This window comes from Somniosus microcephalus, chromosome 21 (assembly GCF_052327205.1).
Source record: "Somniosus microcephalus isolate GS21.2 chromosome 21, FLI_Smic_1.0, whole genome shotgun sequence".
NCBI lineage: Eukaryota > Metazoa > Chordata > Chondrichthyes > Squaliformes > Somniosidae > Somniosus > Somniosus microcephalus.
The window spans coordinates 6,254,992-6,273,219 of NC_141007.1; the positions used below are offsets into that span (position 1 = coordinate 6,254,992).

Below are 18,228 nucleotides of genomic sequence, written 5' to 3' on the forward strand. Positions count from 1 at the left end.
TTATGCAGTGACGGACCTGTACCCACCAGTACTGTACTCGTGTTATACAGTGACAGACCTGTATCCACCAGTGCTGTACCCCAGTGTTACGAGTGACGGACCTGTACCCACCAGTACTGTACCCATGTTATAGTGACAGACTGTACCACCAGTACTGTACCCCAGTGTTACACAGTGACAGACCTGTACCCCAGTGTTACACAGTGACAGACCTGTACTCACCAGTACTTCACCCCAGTGTTATACAGCGACAGACCTGTACCCACCAGTACTGATACCCCAGTGTTACACAGTGACAGACCTGTACCCACCAGTACTTTACCCAGTGTTATACAGTGACAGACCTGTACCCACCAGTACTGTACCCCAGTGTTACACAGTGACGGGGCCGGGACCGATGTCCGAGGGGGAGTGTTTGCTAGTGCTCTGGGGGAGGGTTTAAACTGAAATGGCAGGGGGTTGGGAACCTGAGCAGGGGGACCGAGGAAAGTGAAAGTAGGATAAAAGCAAAAGTTAGAAGGAGAAAAACAGAAGTGGCAGTCAGAGAAATCACGGTTTAAATCAAACATGGCCACAGTAAATAATAATTCCAATAGGTCTAAGAACGTTAAAAAAACAAGCCTGAAGGCTTTGTGTCTTAATGCGAGGAGCATTCGTAATAAGGTGGATGAATTAGCTGCGCAAATAGAGGTAACGAATATGATTTGATTGGGATTACGGAAACATGGCTCCAGGGTGGCCAATGCTGGGAACTCAACATCCAGCGTTATTCAATATTCAGGAAAGATAGGCAAAAAGGAAAGGGAGGTGGGGTAGCATTGCTGGTTAAAGAAGGGATTAACACAATTGTAAGGAAGGATATTAGTCTCTGATGATGTGGAATCTGTATGGGTAGAACTGAGAAATACCAAGGGGCAGAAAACGTTAGTGGGGACTGGTATATAGACCTCCAAACAGTAATGCGGAGGTTGGGGATGGCATTAAAAGGGAAATTAGAGAAGCGTGCAATAAGGGCACAGCAGTCATCATGGGTGACTTTAATCTACATATAGATTGGGCTAACCAAATTAGTAACAATACTGTGGAGGAGGGAATTCTGGAGTGTTTACGGGATGGTTTCCTGGACCAATATGTCGAGGAACCAACCAGAGATCAGGCCATCTTACTGGGTATTATGTAACGAGAAAGGACTAATTAGCAATCTTGTTGTACGAGGCCCCTTGGGTCGGAGCGATCATAATATGATCGAATTCTTCATTAAGATGGAGAACGAAGTAGTTGACTCAGAGACTAGGGTCCTGAATTTAAATAAAGGAAACTACGATGGTCTGAGGTGCGAGTTGGGTAGGATTGATTGGGGAATGTCACTCAAAGGGTTGACAGTGGATAGGCAATGGCAAACATTCAAAGACCGCATGGATGAACTACGGAATTTGTTCATCCCAGTTTGGCATAAGAATAAAACAAAAAAGGTTACTCAACCGTGGCTAACAATGGAAATTAGGGATAGCATAAGATCCAAGGAGAGGACATATAAATTGGCCAGAAAAAGCAGTAAACCTGAGGATTGGGAGAAGTTTAGGATTCAACAAAGGAGGACAAAGGGATTTATTAAGAAAGGGGAAAATAGAATGTGAGAGTAAGCTTGCAGGGAACATAAAAACTGACTGTAAAAGCTTTTATAGATATGTGAAGAGAAAAAGATTGGTGAAGTCAAGCGTAGGTCCCTTGCAGTCAGAATCAGGGGAATTTATAATGGGGAACAAAGAAATGGCAGACCAATTAAATACATATTTTGGTTCTTTCTTCACAAAGGAGGACACAAATAACCTCCCAGAGATGTCGGGGAACATAGGGTCTGATGAAAGGGAGGAACTGAAAGAAATCAGTATTTGTAGGGAAATGGTGTTAGGGAAATTGATGGGATTGAAGGCCGATAAATCCCCAGGGCCTGATAATCTACATCCTAGGGTACTTAAGGAAGTGGCCCTAGAAATAGTAGATGCTTTGCTGATCATCTTCCAACATTCGATGGAATCTGGAACAGTACCCATGGATTGGAGAGTAGCTAATGTTACCCCACTATTCAAAAAAGGTGGTAGAGAGAAAACGGGGAATTGCAGACCAGTAAGCCTGACATCGGTAGTGGGGAAAATGCTGGAGTCCATTATAAAAGATGTAATAGCAGAGCACTTGGAAAACTGTGACAGGATCAGACAAAGTCAATCAACATGGATTTACAAAAGGTAAATCGTGCTTGACTAATCTACTGGAATTTTTTGAGGATGTAACTGGTAAAATAGATAAGGGAGAACCAGTGGATGTGGTGTATTTGGACTTTCAGAAGGCTTTCGATAAGGTCCCGCATAAGAGATTAGCGTGTAAAGTTAAGGCACATGGGATTGGGGGCAAGGTATTGACTTGGATAGAGAACTGGTTGGCAGACAGAAAGCAAAGAGTTGGAATAAACGGGTCTTTTTCTGAGTTGCAGGCAGTGACTAGTGAGGTACCGCAGGGATCGGTCCTTGGACCCCAGCTATTCACAATATATAATAACGATCTAGACAAGGGAACTAGATGTAATATCTCCAAATTTGCAGACGACACAAAGCTGGGTGGGCGTGTGTGCTGTGAGGAGGATGCCGAGAAACTGCAGGATGATTTGGACAGGTTGGGTGATTGGGCAGAAGCATGGCAGATGCAATATAACGTGGATAAATGTGAGGTTATCCACTTTGGTGTCAATAACAGGAAGGCAGATTATTACCCGAATGGCAATAGATTGGGAGAAGGGGAAGTGCAACGAGACCTGGGTGTCCTTGTGCACCAATCGCTGAAGGTAAGCATGCAGGTGCAGCAGGCGGTTAAGAAGGCAAATGGTATGTTGGCCTTCGTAGCGAGAGGATTTGAGTACAGGAACAAGGATGCCTTGCTGCAGTTGTACAGGGCCTTGGTGAGACCACATCTTGAGTATTGTGTGCAGTTTTGGTCGCCTTATCTGAGGAAGGATGTCCTTGCCATGGAAGGAGTTCAGCGAAGATTCACCAGGCTAATACCTGGGATGGCAGGAATGACATATGAGGAGAGATTGGGTCGATTGGGCTTGTACTCGCTAGAGTTTAGAAGAATGAGAGGGGATCTCATTGAAACTTATAAAATTCTGAGAGGACTGGACAGACTAGATGCAGGAAGGATGTTCCCGATGGTCGGGGAGTCCAGAATCAGGGGGTCACAGTCTAAGGATAAGGGGTAGGCCATTTAGGACAGAAATGAGGAGGAATTTCTTCACCGAGAGAGTGATGAACCTGTGGAATTCTCTACCACAGAAGGCAGTAGAGGCCAATTCATTAAATATATTTAAGAAGGAGTTGGATATATTTCTTAAGGCTAAAGGGATCAATGGGTATGGGGAGAAAGCAGGGACCGGGTACTGAATTTGGATGATCAGCAATGATCGCATTGAATGGCGGAGCAGGCTCGAGGGGCCGAATGGCCTACTCCTATCTTCTATGTTTCTATGATTCTATGACAGACCTGTACCCACCAGTACTGTACCCCAGTGTTATACAGTGACAGACCTGTACCCACCAGTACTGTACCCCAGTGTTACAGTGACAGACCTGTACCCACCAGTACTGTACCCCAGTGTTATAGTGACAGACCTGTACCCACCAGTACTGTACCCGTGTTATACAGTGACAGACCTGTACCCACCAGTACTGTACCCCAGTGTTACAGTGACAGACCTGTACCCACCAGTACTGTACCCCAGTGTTAGTGACAGACCTGTACCCACGTGTACTGTACCCCAGTGTTATACAGTGACAGACCTGTACCCACCAGCACTGTACCCCAGTGTTACAGTGACAGACCTGTACCCACCAGTACTGTACCCCAGTGTTATACAGTGACAGACCTGTACCCACCAGTACTGTACCCCAGTGTTATACAGCAACAGACCTGTACCCACCAGTACTGTACCCCAGTGTTATAGTGACAGACCTGTACCCACCAGTACTGTACCTCAGTGTTATAGTGACAGACCTGTACCCACCAGTACTGTACCCCAGTGTTATACAGTGACAGACCTGTACCCACCAGTACTGTACCCCAGTGTTATACAGTGACAGACCTGTACCCACCAGTACTGTACCCCAGTGTTATAGTGACAGACCTGTACCCACCAGTACTGTACCCGTGTTATACAGTGACAGACCTGTACCCACCTGTACTGTACCCCAGTGTTACAGTGACAGACCTGTACCCACCAGTACTGTACCCCAGTGTTAGTGACAGACCCGTACCCACCAGTACTGTACCCCAGTGTTACACAGTGACAGACCTGTACCCACCAGTACTGTACCCCAGTGTTACACAGTGACAGACCTGTACCCACCAGTACTGTACCCCAGTGTTATACAGTGACAGACCTGTACCCACCTGCACTGTACCCCAGTGTTATACAGTGACAGACCTGTACCCACCAGTACTGTACCCCAGTGTTATACAGTGACAGGCCTGTACCCACCAGTAATGTACCCAGTGTTACAGTGACAGACCTGTACCCACCAGTACTGTACCCCAGTGTTACAGTGACAGACCTGTACCCACCAGTACTGTACCCCAGTGTTATACAGTGACAGACCTGTACCCACCAGTACTGTACCCCAGTGTTATACAGTGACAGACCTGTACCCACCAGTACTGTACCCCAGTGTTATACAGTGACAGACCTGTACCCACCAGTACTGTACCCCAGTGTTATAGTGACAGACCTGTACCCACCAGTACTGTGCCCCAGTGTTATAGTGACAGACCTGTACCCACCAGTACTGTGCCCCAGTGTTATAGTGACAGACCTGTACCCACCAGTACTGTACCCAGTGTTATACAGTGACAGACCTGTACCCACCAGTACTGTACCCCAGTGTTATACAGTGACAGACCTGTACCCACCAGTACTGTACCCCAGTATTATAGTGACAGACCTGTACCCACCAGTACTGTACCCAGTGTTAGTGACAGACCTGTACCCACCAGTAATGTACCCAGTGTTATAGTGACAGACCTGTACCCACCAGTACTGTACCCCAGTGTTATACAGTGACAGACCTGTACCCACCAGTACTGTACCCCAGTGTTATACAGTGACAGACCTGTACCCACCTGTACTGTACCCCAGTGTTAGTGACAGACCTGTACCCACCAGTACTGTACCCCAGTGTTACAGTGACAGACCCGTACCCACCAGTACTGTACCCCAGTGTTACACAGTGACAGACCTGTACCCACCAGTGCTGTACCCGTGTTATACAGTGACAGACCTGTACCCACCTGCACTGTACCGCAGTGTTATACAGTGACAGACCTGTACCCACCAGTACTGTACCCAGTGTTATAGTGACAGACCTGTACCCACCAGTACTGTACCCCAGTGTTAGTGACAGACCTGTACCCACCAGTACTGTACCCCAGTGTTACAGTGACAGACCTGTACCCACCAGTACTGTACCCCAGTGTTAGTGACAGACCCGTACCCACCAGTACTGTTCCCCAGTGTTACACAGTGACAGACCTGTACCCACCAGTACTGTACCCCAGTGTTACACAGTGACAGACCTGTACCCACCTGTACTGTACCCCAGTGTTACAGTGACAGACCTGTACCCACCAGTACTGTACCCCAGTGTTACAGTGACAGACCCGTACCCACCAGTACTGTACCCCAGTGTTACACAGTGACAGACCTGTACCCACCAGTACGGTACCCTACAGTTGTCATGTCGTGTGCTCGTCACAGTATGAGAATTTCACGCCCATCACTGTCCTTTGCTGAATTGTTAATGACAGCAATGGATTTAGTCTCCGGAATACTCTTCCTGGCTCTAAACCATGAACTCTTCCACTTATATTCAACTAATACTGGTCTTTGCAGAGAGCGTTTCCACTTGGTGTGAGTGTTTATTGAGCAGTGTGTGCCGGCCATTTGTCTGCAGCTGCCACACGCATTGCTGCCCTCTGCCTGCTCCAGCCTCAGTGCTGCCTCACAGGCGTTGGGAAACCCACCTTTGGAGATACCACTTTGATTAATTCATTCAGGAATCGAAATTTCCCAACTTCATTGTGAAATCTCCGCCCACAGTTCTTCATACAAGCCTCTAACACCTAGATTCAACCAAAATATTGATATTAGCATCACTGCACAGGATACAGATCACACATCAGCTTCACCCTCGATTGCTGTCCAACATTCTACAACAGAACAATGAACGGTGGACAATGTTTTCCGGGATGGGTGCGGAGTGTGTAATAATTCCTTTTCTCAGGACCAAGCCCAGGAGACTGGGTTTACAACATGTTCCTGCTGAAGTGTGCACCCCAGAGTAAGCCATACAGGGGCATGTTGAGAGCTGGGGCCCATCAAGCAAGGGTGCTGCGACTGACAGTGGCTGCTTTCCCCGTTCACCTCTGGCATGGTGATGCCGGTTGCTATTGGGCCTGCTGGAAGGTCAGTAACACTGAGGCCTGAGTTTCGCCCTGCCACTACCGGGCCCCTGAACTAGTGGCTGCTGAGCCGCGTGGGGTGCAGGGTCCGTCTCCTGTGTACTCTCGGCAATGAGTACCCTGCTCCTCCACTCATTCGTAACGTGAAAATCCCACAGAACAGCGATGTGCAGACGAAGTGTAGAATCCCATACTCACAGTAAGGGCTTGCACTGCCTCCCACTCCTGAGGAGACTGGATCTTATGAGCCAACAGCCTGACAGCAATCTGTGGCCTGGGGAGAGAAATTCAAGGGTTAAACATTACAAAAAATATTCTCTTTTCACCACTGTAATGTAGGCATGAATCTGACCTGGGACAAGGAGAGTCTATCCCAGGGGGACGGTGTAAAGCTATCCTGAGCGCAAGCGGCAAGACCAACCTGGGACAGACGGGGCGATTCCATCCTGGGACAGACGGAGTGATCCCCCCCCCCACCCCCCCGGGACAGACGGAGTGACCCGCCCCCCCCCCCCCCCCGGGACAGACGGAGTGACCCCCCCCCCCCCCCCGGGACAGACGGAGTGACCCGCCCCCCAGGACAAACGGAGTGATCCCCCCCCCGCCGAGACAGACGGAGTGATCCCCCCCCGCCGAGACAGACGGAGTGATCCCCCCCTGCCGAGACAGACGGAGTGATCCTCCCCCCCCCCCCCCGAGACAGACGGAGTGATCCCCCCCTGCCGAGACAGACGGAGTGATCCTCCCCCCCCCCCCGAGACAGACGGAGTGATCCCCCCGCCCCACAGATGGTGTGATCCCCCCCCCCCCACAGACGGAGTGATTCCCCCCGCCCCCCCCCGGGATAGACAGAGTGGTTCCCCCCCCCCCTCCCGGGACAGACAGAGTGATCCCCCCCCAACAGACGGAGTGATCCCCCCCGACAGACGGAGTGATCCTTTTGGTTATAATGGTGTATTAAATGGATGCTGGGATCCCCAGGCAGCACTCTGCAGGAACACCGCTCATTCCCAGTGCGCTGCTGGTCTTGACACAGCCAGATGGAGGGAGGGCCAATTTCCACTCCATCTAACAGCCACACCTGGGACATGAAATGTAGGGAGGCGCTGACCTGTTTACTGTGAGTGCCTGTGTTTGGGTAATGGACAGAGGAGCTTGATACAGTGCGTTCCCCATCACTAGCAGTGAGCACCAGCTGTAATGCACAGGTAGGCCCCTCCTGTAATGGCAAAGGTTTCTTTCAGAACACTGGGCTCCAACGTGCAACTGAGAATAGCTTCCTGCAGCAGCTACTTTCCATTGCCAAGAAAAGCCTGCATATAATTTGTTCCTCCATTAGTTTCCATCACTCCTAAAATCTGCAGGGTGGGAAACCACTTTAACTTGGATAAAAATAAAACCTTCAGACAAAAATATTGTAAACAAATAAAGTGCAACACGAAAACACTTGTGCACGCACCCTTCCAACTCCTTGTTGACCTGGTCACAGAATCCAATGATGTACTCCCAGTCCTCCTGTCGGTTTGCAGGGTTAGTGGCTTTATCTGCAGGTGGGGAAAAGGTGCATTCAATGACGCAACTCTGGGTTACCTGAGCTCGCCCAACTCGAATACTGGAGAGAGCCTCAATCATAAGAACATAAGAAATAGGAGCAGAGTCGGCCCTTCGAGCCTGCTCCGCCATTCAATGAGATCATGGCTGATCTTCTGCCTCAACTCCATTCACCAGCCTTATCGCCATATCCCTTGATGCCCTTACTAGTCAGAAATCTATCAACTTCTGTTTTGAATATACCCAATGACTGAGCCTGCACAGTCCTCTGGGGTAGAGAATTCCAAAGACTCACGACCCTCTGTGTGAAGAAATTTCTTCTCATCTCAGTCCTGAATGGCCTACCCTTTATCCTGAGGCTGTGGCCCCTGGTTCTAGACTCCCCAGCCCAGGGAAACATTCTCCCAGCATCCACCCTATCAAGCCCTGTAATAATTTTGTATGCTTCAATGAGATCCCCTCTCATTCTTCTGAATTCAAGAGAACACAGGCCTAGTTTACTCAATCTCTTCTCATACGACAGTCCCGCCATCCCAGGAATCAATCTCGTGAACCTTCGTTGCACTCCCTCTATGGCAAGTATATCCTTCCTTAGGTAAGGAGACCAAGGGGGAGAAATTCAGTATAGCCCCATTCGGGGCGCTAACTTCGCCGGGGCGCTAAAAGTAGCGCCCTGGAAAAATTAGCGCCCCCGCGCCGGAAATTGGTCAGTTGCGCCCCAAAGGGAAGCGGGCCGTTACTGGAGGGGCCCCGCCTCCCTCTTGGGGCGTTGAGAGTGAATATCGTGGCACTACGTGCCGCAGCGCTCACACGCTGCGGCACGTCGCGCTGCGGTATTGCAGGCCTGCCTCCCCTTCTTAGAGGGGAGGGGCCTTGTTCAGCGCGATCTGGGGCCCAGCTGGGCCCCCGGGGATCGGGAGTGCAGGCAAAAGAGCCCGGCACCGAGGAGAAGTGCCGTGCTCTTGGAGCGCAGCCGGCACTCCGCCGGGGGGGGGGGGGGCGATCAGGAGGCCGGGGACGGGAGTGCAGGCAGGCGGCCAACAACAAAAATGGCCGCCCCGCGCCTTTAATTTGCGCCTCCCCGGTCGCAGGTACGCCGCCCTGACCCTGTCGGACATAGCGTCCGGCGGTAAATCAGGGGGCGCTCCCGCAGATCGCGGCCGGAGCGTGAGCGGGCGCTGCGCAGACCGATGACGTCATCGCCAGCGGCGCAGCGCTACCGGTTAGCGCCACCACTAACCTCCCACTGAATTTAGCAGGAGGCATGGGCAGTGCCGCGCCCGGGCGCTAGTTGGTTTGCGCCCCACTTAGCGGCCTCTTAAGGCACTAACGGGTGGCGCAACCAACTGAATTTTTCCCCCCAAAATTGTACACAGTACTCCAGGTGTGGTCTCACCAAGGCCCCATAGAATCGGAGTAAGACTTCTTTACTCCTGCACTCAAATCCTCTTGTAATGAAGGCCAGCATACCATTTGCCTTCCTAATGGCTTGCTGCACCTGCACATTCACTTTCAGTGATTCATGTACAAGGACACCCAGGTCCCTTTGAGCATCTGCATTCCCCAATCTTTCACCATTTAGGAAATACTCTGTAGGAGTCGCTGGAAATAAAGAGACTGCGAAACTTTCATAGCAGCAAAGAAAAACGCGTGTTAGCTTTATTCATTCCCCGCATGAACTGAGGGACTTGGCCTTGTCGCAGGGCTATGACGTCATCACACAATCGACGACTCTTAAAGGGACCCTGCCCCGATAACCCAACCAAGTTCCGTACATAACGTGGAGCGATAACAACATTGGCTATACATAATGAATTGTGTTACTGTCCCGATGTGGTCTCCGCCACAACTCTGCCTTTCTGTTTTTTCTACCAAAGTGGATAACTTCACATTTATCCACATTATAATTCATCTGCCATGTTCTCGCCCATTCACTGAGCCTGTCGAGATCCCCTTGAAGCCTCTTCACATCCTCTTCGCAACTGCCACTGCCACCTAGCTTTGTGTCATCAGCAAATTTGGAAATGTTACATTTAGTCCCCTCATCCAAATCATTGATATAGATTGTGAATAGCTGGGGCCCAAGCACCGATCCTTGTGGTACCCCACTAGTCACAGCCTGCCATCCTGAAAAAGACCCGTTTATCCCTACTCTTTGTTTTCTGTGTTAACCAATTCTCAATCCATGCTAGTATATTACCCCCAATTCCATGTGCCCTAATTTTGTTCATCAACCTCTTGTGTGGGACCTTATCGAAGGCCTTCTGAAAATCCAAATACACCACAGCTTTGTCTACTCCACTAGTTACATCCTCAAAGAACTCCAATAGGTTTGTCAAACAGGATTTCCCTTTCATAAATCCATGTTGACTCTGCCCAATCTTACTATTAGTTTCTAAGTGCCCAGTTATTACATCCTTTATAATAGATTCCAGCATTTTCCCAACTACTGATGTGAGGCTAACAGGTCTGCAGTTCCCCGTTTTCTCTCTCCCTCCTTTCTTAAATAGCGGGGTTACATTTGCTATCCTCCAATCTGCAGGAACCGTTCCAGAATCTATGGAATTTTGGAAGATGACAACCAATGCGTCCACTATCCCAATGGCCACCTCTTTCAAAACTCTAGGTTGTAGGTCATCCGGTCCTTGAGATTTATCGACTTTTAGTCCCATTAACTTCGCTAGAACTATTTTTTTACTAATAATATTTTCTTTAAGTTCCACATTCTCGCCACACCCTTGGTTTTGTCGTATTTCTGGGAGGTTTTTTGTGTCTTCTTCCGTGAAGCCAGAAACAAAGTATTTATTTAATTTCTCTGCCATTTCCTCATTCCCCATTATAAATTCTCCCGTCTCTGACTGTAAAGGACCTACATTTACCTTCGCCAGTCTTTTCCTTTTCACATACCTATGAAGCTTTTACAATCCGTTTTTATATTTTTGGCTAGTTTGTGCTCATATTCTATTTTCCCTTTCTTTATCAATTTCTTGGTCCCCCTTTGCTGATTTGACTTTTGACTTAATACTAGCTTTAATTTCTTGTTAGCCATGGTTGGATCACTTTTCCTTTTGAAATTTTGTGCCCTAGAGGAATATATGTTTGTTGCAAATGATGCATTATTTCCTTGAATGTTAGCCATTGTATGTCCACCTTCATACCTTTTAGTGTAGTCTCCCAATCTACCATGGCCAACTTGTCCCTCATACCCTTGTAGTTTCCTCTGTTTAGATTGAAGACCTTAGTTTCAGATTGGACTATATCACTCTCAAACTTAATGTAAAATTCAATCATATTATGGTCACTTGTCCCTAAAGGCCCCTTTACCACAAGATTATTTATTAGTCCTTTCTCATTACACAGTACCAGATCCAGAATAGCCTGTTTCCTGGTTGGTTCCTCCACATACTGATCCAGGAAACCATCTCGCATGCATTCCAAGAATATGTCCTCCACACCATTAGTGGTAATTTGATTTGCCCAGTCAATATGTAGATTAAAGTCCCCCATGATTACCGTATTGCCCTTGTTACATGCACTTTTAATCTCTTGATTGATACTGTGCCCTACATTACCAGTACTGTTTGGTGGCCTATACACAACTCCCACCAATGTTTTCTGTCCTTTGCTGTTTCTTAGCTCCACCCAAACTGATTCCAGTTCTACATCACGATCTGCCAAGCCAAGATATTTTATCTCTACCGTACCGATCTCATCCCTTATTAACAGTGCTACGCCACCTCCTTTCCCTTTTTGTCTGTCCTTCCTAAATGTTGAGTACCCTGGAACATTCAGTTCCCAGCTTTGGTTACCCTGCAACCATGTCTCTGTAATGGCAATTACATCATACCCATTTACTTCTATTAGTGCCATTAATTCCTCCACCCTGTTGTGAATGCTACGTGCATTTAGATAAAGTGCCTTCAACTTTACCTGTTTAATATTTTTCTGCACTTTGACCCTCTTTACTGTTGGCCTTTATTTCTGCTCCCTAGAGCATCGTCCAGAACTGGCCAACTGACCAGAAAGAAACGCTCCCGGCCACACCTTGGTGAATCTGCACCCAAGCACTTTGCACAGCTGCGACTTCTGATACTTGGGCAGGGCGTTCACCTGACTTTGGGAACCGTGGTCAAATCCTACAGCTACCAGAAACAAAAACAGAAACCAGGTCAGGCAGCATCAGACAAGAGAACACAAGTCGATGTTTCGGATACTGAATCGTTCCTCAGGGCTGGAAGATATTATAGAAACATAGAAGATAGGAGCAGAAGTAGGCCATTCGACCCCTCAAGTCTGTTCTGCCAGTTAATGAGATCATGGCTGATTATCCAAATTCAGTACCCTGTCCCTGCCTTCTCCCCATATCCCTTGATCCCTTTAGCCTCAAGAAATATATCTAACTCCTTCTTGAATATATTTAAAATGAATTGGCCTCCACCGCCCTCTGTGGTAGAGAATTCCACAGGTTCACCACTCTCTGGGTGAAGAAATTCCTCCTCATCTCAGTCCTAAATGGCTTACCCCTTATCCTTAGACTGTGACCCCTGGTTCAGGACTCTCCCGCCATCGGGAACATCCTTCCTGCATCTATTACAAGTGAGTAGCAGATAAAAAGGAACAGAGGAAGGGGATGTGGGCAAAAACACAATAACCACACACAGGAAAAGTAATAGAACGTGGAAAGTGTTTAAGTAGAGAACAACATAAGAAAAATAGGAGTAGGCCATCTAGCCCCTCGAGCCTGCTCCGCCATTCAATAAGATCATGGCTGATCTGATCTTGGCCTCAACTCCACTTCCCTGCCCGCTCCCCGTAACCCTCGACTCCCTTATCGTTCAAAAATTGGTCTATCTCCACCTTAAATATATTCAATGACTGCACAGCTCTCTAGGGTAGAGAATTCCAAAGATTCACGACCCTCAGAGAAGAAATTCCTCCTCATCTCTATCCTAAATAGGCGACACTTTATTCTGAAACTATGACCCCTAGGTCTAGATTCCCCACCAGGGGAAACATCCTCTCAGCATCTAACCTGTCCAGCCCCCTCAGAATCTTATATGTTTCAATAAGATCCCCTCTCATTCTTCTAAACTCCAATGAGTATAGGCCCAACCTGCTCAACCTTTCCTCATAAGACAACCCCTTCATCTCCGGAATCAACCTCGTGAACCTTCTCTGAACTGCCTCCAATGCAAGTATATCCCTCCTTAAATAAGGAGACCACAACTGTACGCAGTACTCCAGGTGCGGTCTCACCAGCGCCCTGTACAGTTGTAGCAGGACTTCCCTACTTTTATACTCTATCCCCCTATGCAATAAAGGCCAACATTCCATTCACCTTCCTAATTGCTTGCTGTACCTGCATGCTAACTTTTTGTGTTCCATGTACAAGGACTCCCAGATCCCTCTGTACCGCAGCATTTTGTAATTTCTCTCTATTTAAATAATAATTTGCTTTTTTATTTTTCCTCCCACATTATACTCCCTCTGCCAAATTTTTGCCCATTCACTTAGCCTCTCTATATCCTTTTGCAGATTCTTTGTGTCCTCTTCACAATTTGCTTTCCCACCTATCTTTGTATCATCAGCAAATTTGGCTACAGTACACTCGGTCCCTTCATCCAAGTCATTAATATAGATTGTAAATAGTTGAGGCCCCAGCACTGATCCCTGTGGCTCCCCACTAGTTACAGTTTGCCAACCTGAAAATGACCCATTTATCCCGACTCTCTGTTTTCTGTTAGTTAGCCAATCCTCTATCCATGCTAATATATTACCCCCAACCCCATGTGCTCTTATCTTGTGCAGTAACCTTTTATGTGGCACCTTATCGAATGCCTTCTGGAAATCCAAATACACTACATCTACTGGTTCCCCTTAAATCGACCCTGCTTGTTACACCCTCAAAGAACTCCAGCAAATTTGTCAAACATAATTTCCCTTTCCTAAAACCATGCTGACTGTGCTTGACTGTATTATGATTTTCTAAATGTCCTGCTAATACTTCCTTAATAATGGACTCCAGCATTTTCCCAATGTCAGATGCCAGGCTAACTAGTCTATAGCTTCCTGCTCTCTGTCACCCTTCTTTCTTAAATAGGCAGAGCAAGCAGAGGTAATGAGCGCATGAGACAGCATGTGGCAAAACAAGAGAAACATAAGATATATAAGTCCCAGAGAGTGTGTGAATAGCCAAATACCTTCCAGTTCGGAGGAAGCGTTCAATACCTGAAACGTTGGCTTCTGTTTCCTCCACAGATGCTGCCTGACCTGCTGAGTGTTTCCAGCATTCTCTGTTTCTGTACCAGACTTCACAATATTGGCACTGGTTCCACATCGAAAAATAAATCACATTCATTCAACCAACTTCAATATGTATGTTAGAAACTGTGTAATGCTCAGTGACAGACCTGTACCCACCAGTACTGTACCCCAGTGTTATACAGCGACAGACCTATACCCACCAGTACTGTACCCCAGTGTTATACAGTGACAGACCTGTACCCACCAGTACTGTACCCCAGTGTTATACAGCGACAGACCTGTACCCACCAGTACTGTACCCCAGTGTTATACAGGGATAGACCTGTACCCACCAGTACTGTACCCCAGTGTTATACAGCGACAGACCTATACCCACCAGTACTGTACCCCAGTGTTATACAGCGACAGACCTGTACCCACCAGTACTGTACCCCAGTGTTATACAGCAACAGACCTATACCCACCAGTACTGTACCCCAGTGTTATACAATGACAGACCTGTACCCACCAGTACTGTACCCCAGTGTTATACAGTGACAGACCTGTACCCACCAGTACTGTACCCCAGTGTTATACAGCGACAGACCTATACCCACCAGTACTGTACCCCAGTGTTATACAGTGACAGACCTGTACCCACCAGTACTGTACCCCAGTGTTATACAGCGACAGACCTATACCCACCAGTACTGTACCCCAGTGTTATACAGTGACAGACCTGTACCCACCAGTACTGTACCCCAGTGTTATACAATGACAGACCTGTACCCACCAGTACTGTACCCCAGTGTTATACAGGGACAGACCTGTACCCACCAGTACTGTACCCCAGTGTTATACAGTGACAGACCCGTACCCACCAGTACTGTACCCGTGTTATACAGTGACAGACCTGTACCCACCAGTACTGTACCCCAGTGTTATACAGCGACAGACCTGTACCCACCAGTACTGTACCCCAGTGTTATACAGTGACAGACCTGTACCCACCAGTACTGTACCCCAGTGTTATACAGTGACAGACCTGTACCCACCAGTACTGTACCCCAGTGTTATACAGTGACAGACCTGTACCCACCAGTACTGTACCCCAGTGTTATACAGCGACAGACCTGTACCCACCAGTACTGTACCCCAGTGTTATACAGTGACAGACCTGTACCCACCAGTACTGTACCCCAGTGTTATACAGTGACAGACCCGTACCCACCAGTACTGTACCAGTGTTATACACTGACAGACCTGTACCCACCAGTACTGTACCCCAGTGTTATACAGGGACAGATCTGTACCCACCAGTACTGTACCCCAGTGTTATACAGTGACAGACCCGTACCCACCAGTACTGTACCAGTGTTATACAGCAACAGACCTGTACCCACCAGTACTGTACCCGTGTTATACAGTGACAGACCTGTACCCACCAGTACTGTACCCCAGTGTTATACAGTGACAGACCTGTACCCACCAGTACTGTACCCCAGTGTTATACAGTGACAGACCTGTACCCACCAGTACTGTACCCCAGTGTTATAGTGACAGACCTGTACCCACCAGTACTGTACCCGTGTTATACAGCGACAGACCTGTACCCACCAGTACTGTACACCAGTGTTATAGTGACAGACCCGTACTCACCAGTACTGTACCCGTGTTATACAGTGATAGACCTGTACCCACCAGTACTGTACCCCAGTGTTATACAGTGATAGACCTGTACCCACCAGTACTGTACCCCAGTGTTACAGTGACAGACCTGTACCCACCAGTACTGTACACCAGTGTTATAGTGACAGACCCGTACTCACCAGTACTGTACCGCAGTGTTATACAGTGATAGACCTGTACCCACCAGTACTGTACACCAGTGTTATAGTGACAGACCCGTACTCACCAGTACTGTACCCGTGTTATACAGTGATAGACCTGTACCCACCAGTACTGTACCCCAGTGTTATACAGTGATAGACCTGTACCCACCAGTACTGTATCCCAGTGTTATAGTGACAGACCCGTACTCACCAGTACTGTACCCCAGTGTTATACAGTGACAGACCTGTACCCACCAGTACTGTACCCCAGTGTTATACAGCTGAGAGGACTCAGGCCGCAGCCCAGAAATCCAGCAATCGGCACAGCCGAGGGGACTCGGGCCGCAGCCCAACAATCCAGCACGGGAAAGGCCCGAGGAGCCAGGCCATCAGGCACAGAGACCTCTGAGGAGAAGGGGAGCAACCAGAAGGCTCGCAACCAAGACCGTGAGTACAGGGCCCAGGAAGGGAGGCCCAGGGAAAGGTCCGAGGAGCCAGGCCGAAACAGAGGCCCAGAGACCTCTGAGGGGGAGGGGAACAGCCCGAAGGCGCCGGGAAACAGCGGCTCACAGACCCAGACCTGAGAAGGGTGAACCCAGGAGCCGAGGCCCAGGGACCACGGGGTCGGAGAGGGGGACCGGGAAAGGTCGCGAACAGGGAGAGGGAAACACCAAACACGGGGCCCCAGAAAAGCTTATTCTAAGATCAACAATACTTTACCAAAAATGAGCGAATCAGAAGATCCACAACAGCCCCCGAGGGACACTGAGAGCAACCGCTTCCAGATTCCCCCCAACACCGCAAAAAAAGCTATAAAAGCGATCAAGCATGATCAGATGAGAGAAAAACCAGAAAATCTTTTTGCTGACTGGTACAATAATGGGACAAAAAGTAACCTCATTTTCTACTCAGATCAGCCAGCGGCTTGGATCACAGCAATAAAATCACACTATACCAGTGTTAAGCTAGAAAATACCGCAAATGGGTCCAAAATGAAAATTAACACACCAGGAAACAGGGCAACCACGACTGTCAACGTGTACAATACCGGAACAATAGTAGTGCAAGGCAACCTCGACAAATTTGCAACGGCCTTCAGGACACTGAAAGGATTAACTAAGAGGGGAAGGAACAGCCCCAGAGTGGCCCGCACTTCCCCCAACATTGACAACTTACCAGGAGGAAATCTGCCTGGTCAGGAGGTGAACGAGCCACACAGTTCAAACCAGACACTAACCCCGGGGACCCACAGCCACACGATACAACTGACAAACCCCAGCATAATTACCAGGGAGGAAGCCACACATAGTCCCCCTACCAATCCCAGCTCACCAAGAGAAGAGCAGCATAGCCAGGAAGTGAGTGAGCCTTCCAGGGCCGACCAGACACATACCCCGGGATCACACAGCCTGATACAACAAAAAGATAAATTTAATCAATTAGAGACAGAGATGGTTAAACTTAGAGAGGAGTTCCTCAAAATGAATCACGAACAAAAGCAGGAGAGGGAGAGACACAAGAGAGCTGAATCTACTTGAGAACCAGGTGAATCTACTTAGGAATCAGGTGAAAGAGCTGCAGGAAAAAGAAGAGAGCCATAGAGGAGAGATAACACCATTAGACCAGCAACCAGAGGCTAGAGATAAGACAAGACTGAGCCGAACGGAACGGATGCACTCCCACACGGAACAAAAGCAACAGACACACAATACAAGGGGTGCCACACAGACCGACCAGCATACTGATTCTCAATCTTCCCCCACCACCGTGGAACCACAAGCGAGCCGCTCACAAGAGGTACGCACACACCAGACACCCCAGCCCAACACACACACTATGAGTCCAGGCGAAAGCCACCAGACAGTAAACACAAACAAGGCTGACATCGTAATACTCATAGACTCAAATGGGAAATTTCTATGGGAGAAAAAGCTCTTCCCTAGAAGTAGAAAAGATCTGGTGCCCAACAACAGACAGAGCCATGGGATGGCTGACCAAAGCCAGATTAGGCTCCCCCCAACACATAATAATACACACAGGCACAAATGACCTAAAGACCCAACAGAAAGAGGTAGCAACATCGCTCAGAGCAATGATT

General features: G+C 48.4%; 2 protein-coding genes across 2 annotated transcripts in view; both read right to left on the minus strand.

Annotated features, from left to right (window-relative positions):
- Positions 1-18,228, minus strand: part of mrps7 (mitochondrial ribosomal protein S7) — a 1,172,241-nt gene that overhangs the window by 1,113,331 nt on the left and 40,682 nt on the right. The window lies entirely within an intron of this gene.
- gga3b (golgi associated, gamma adaptin ear containing, ARF binding protein 3b) overlaps positions 1-18,228 on the minus strand; it is a 65,182-nt gene that overhangs the window by 42,309 nt on the left and 4,645 nt on the right. The window contains 3 exon segments of the mRNA XM_085963215.1: positions 6,067-6,165; positions 6,703-6,778; positions 7,964-8,048. Coding sequence (XP_085819341.1) covers positions 6,067-6,165; positions 6,703-6,778; positions 7,964-8,048 — 260 coding nt within the window.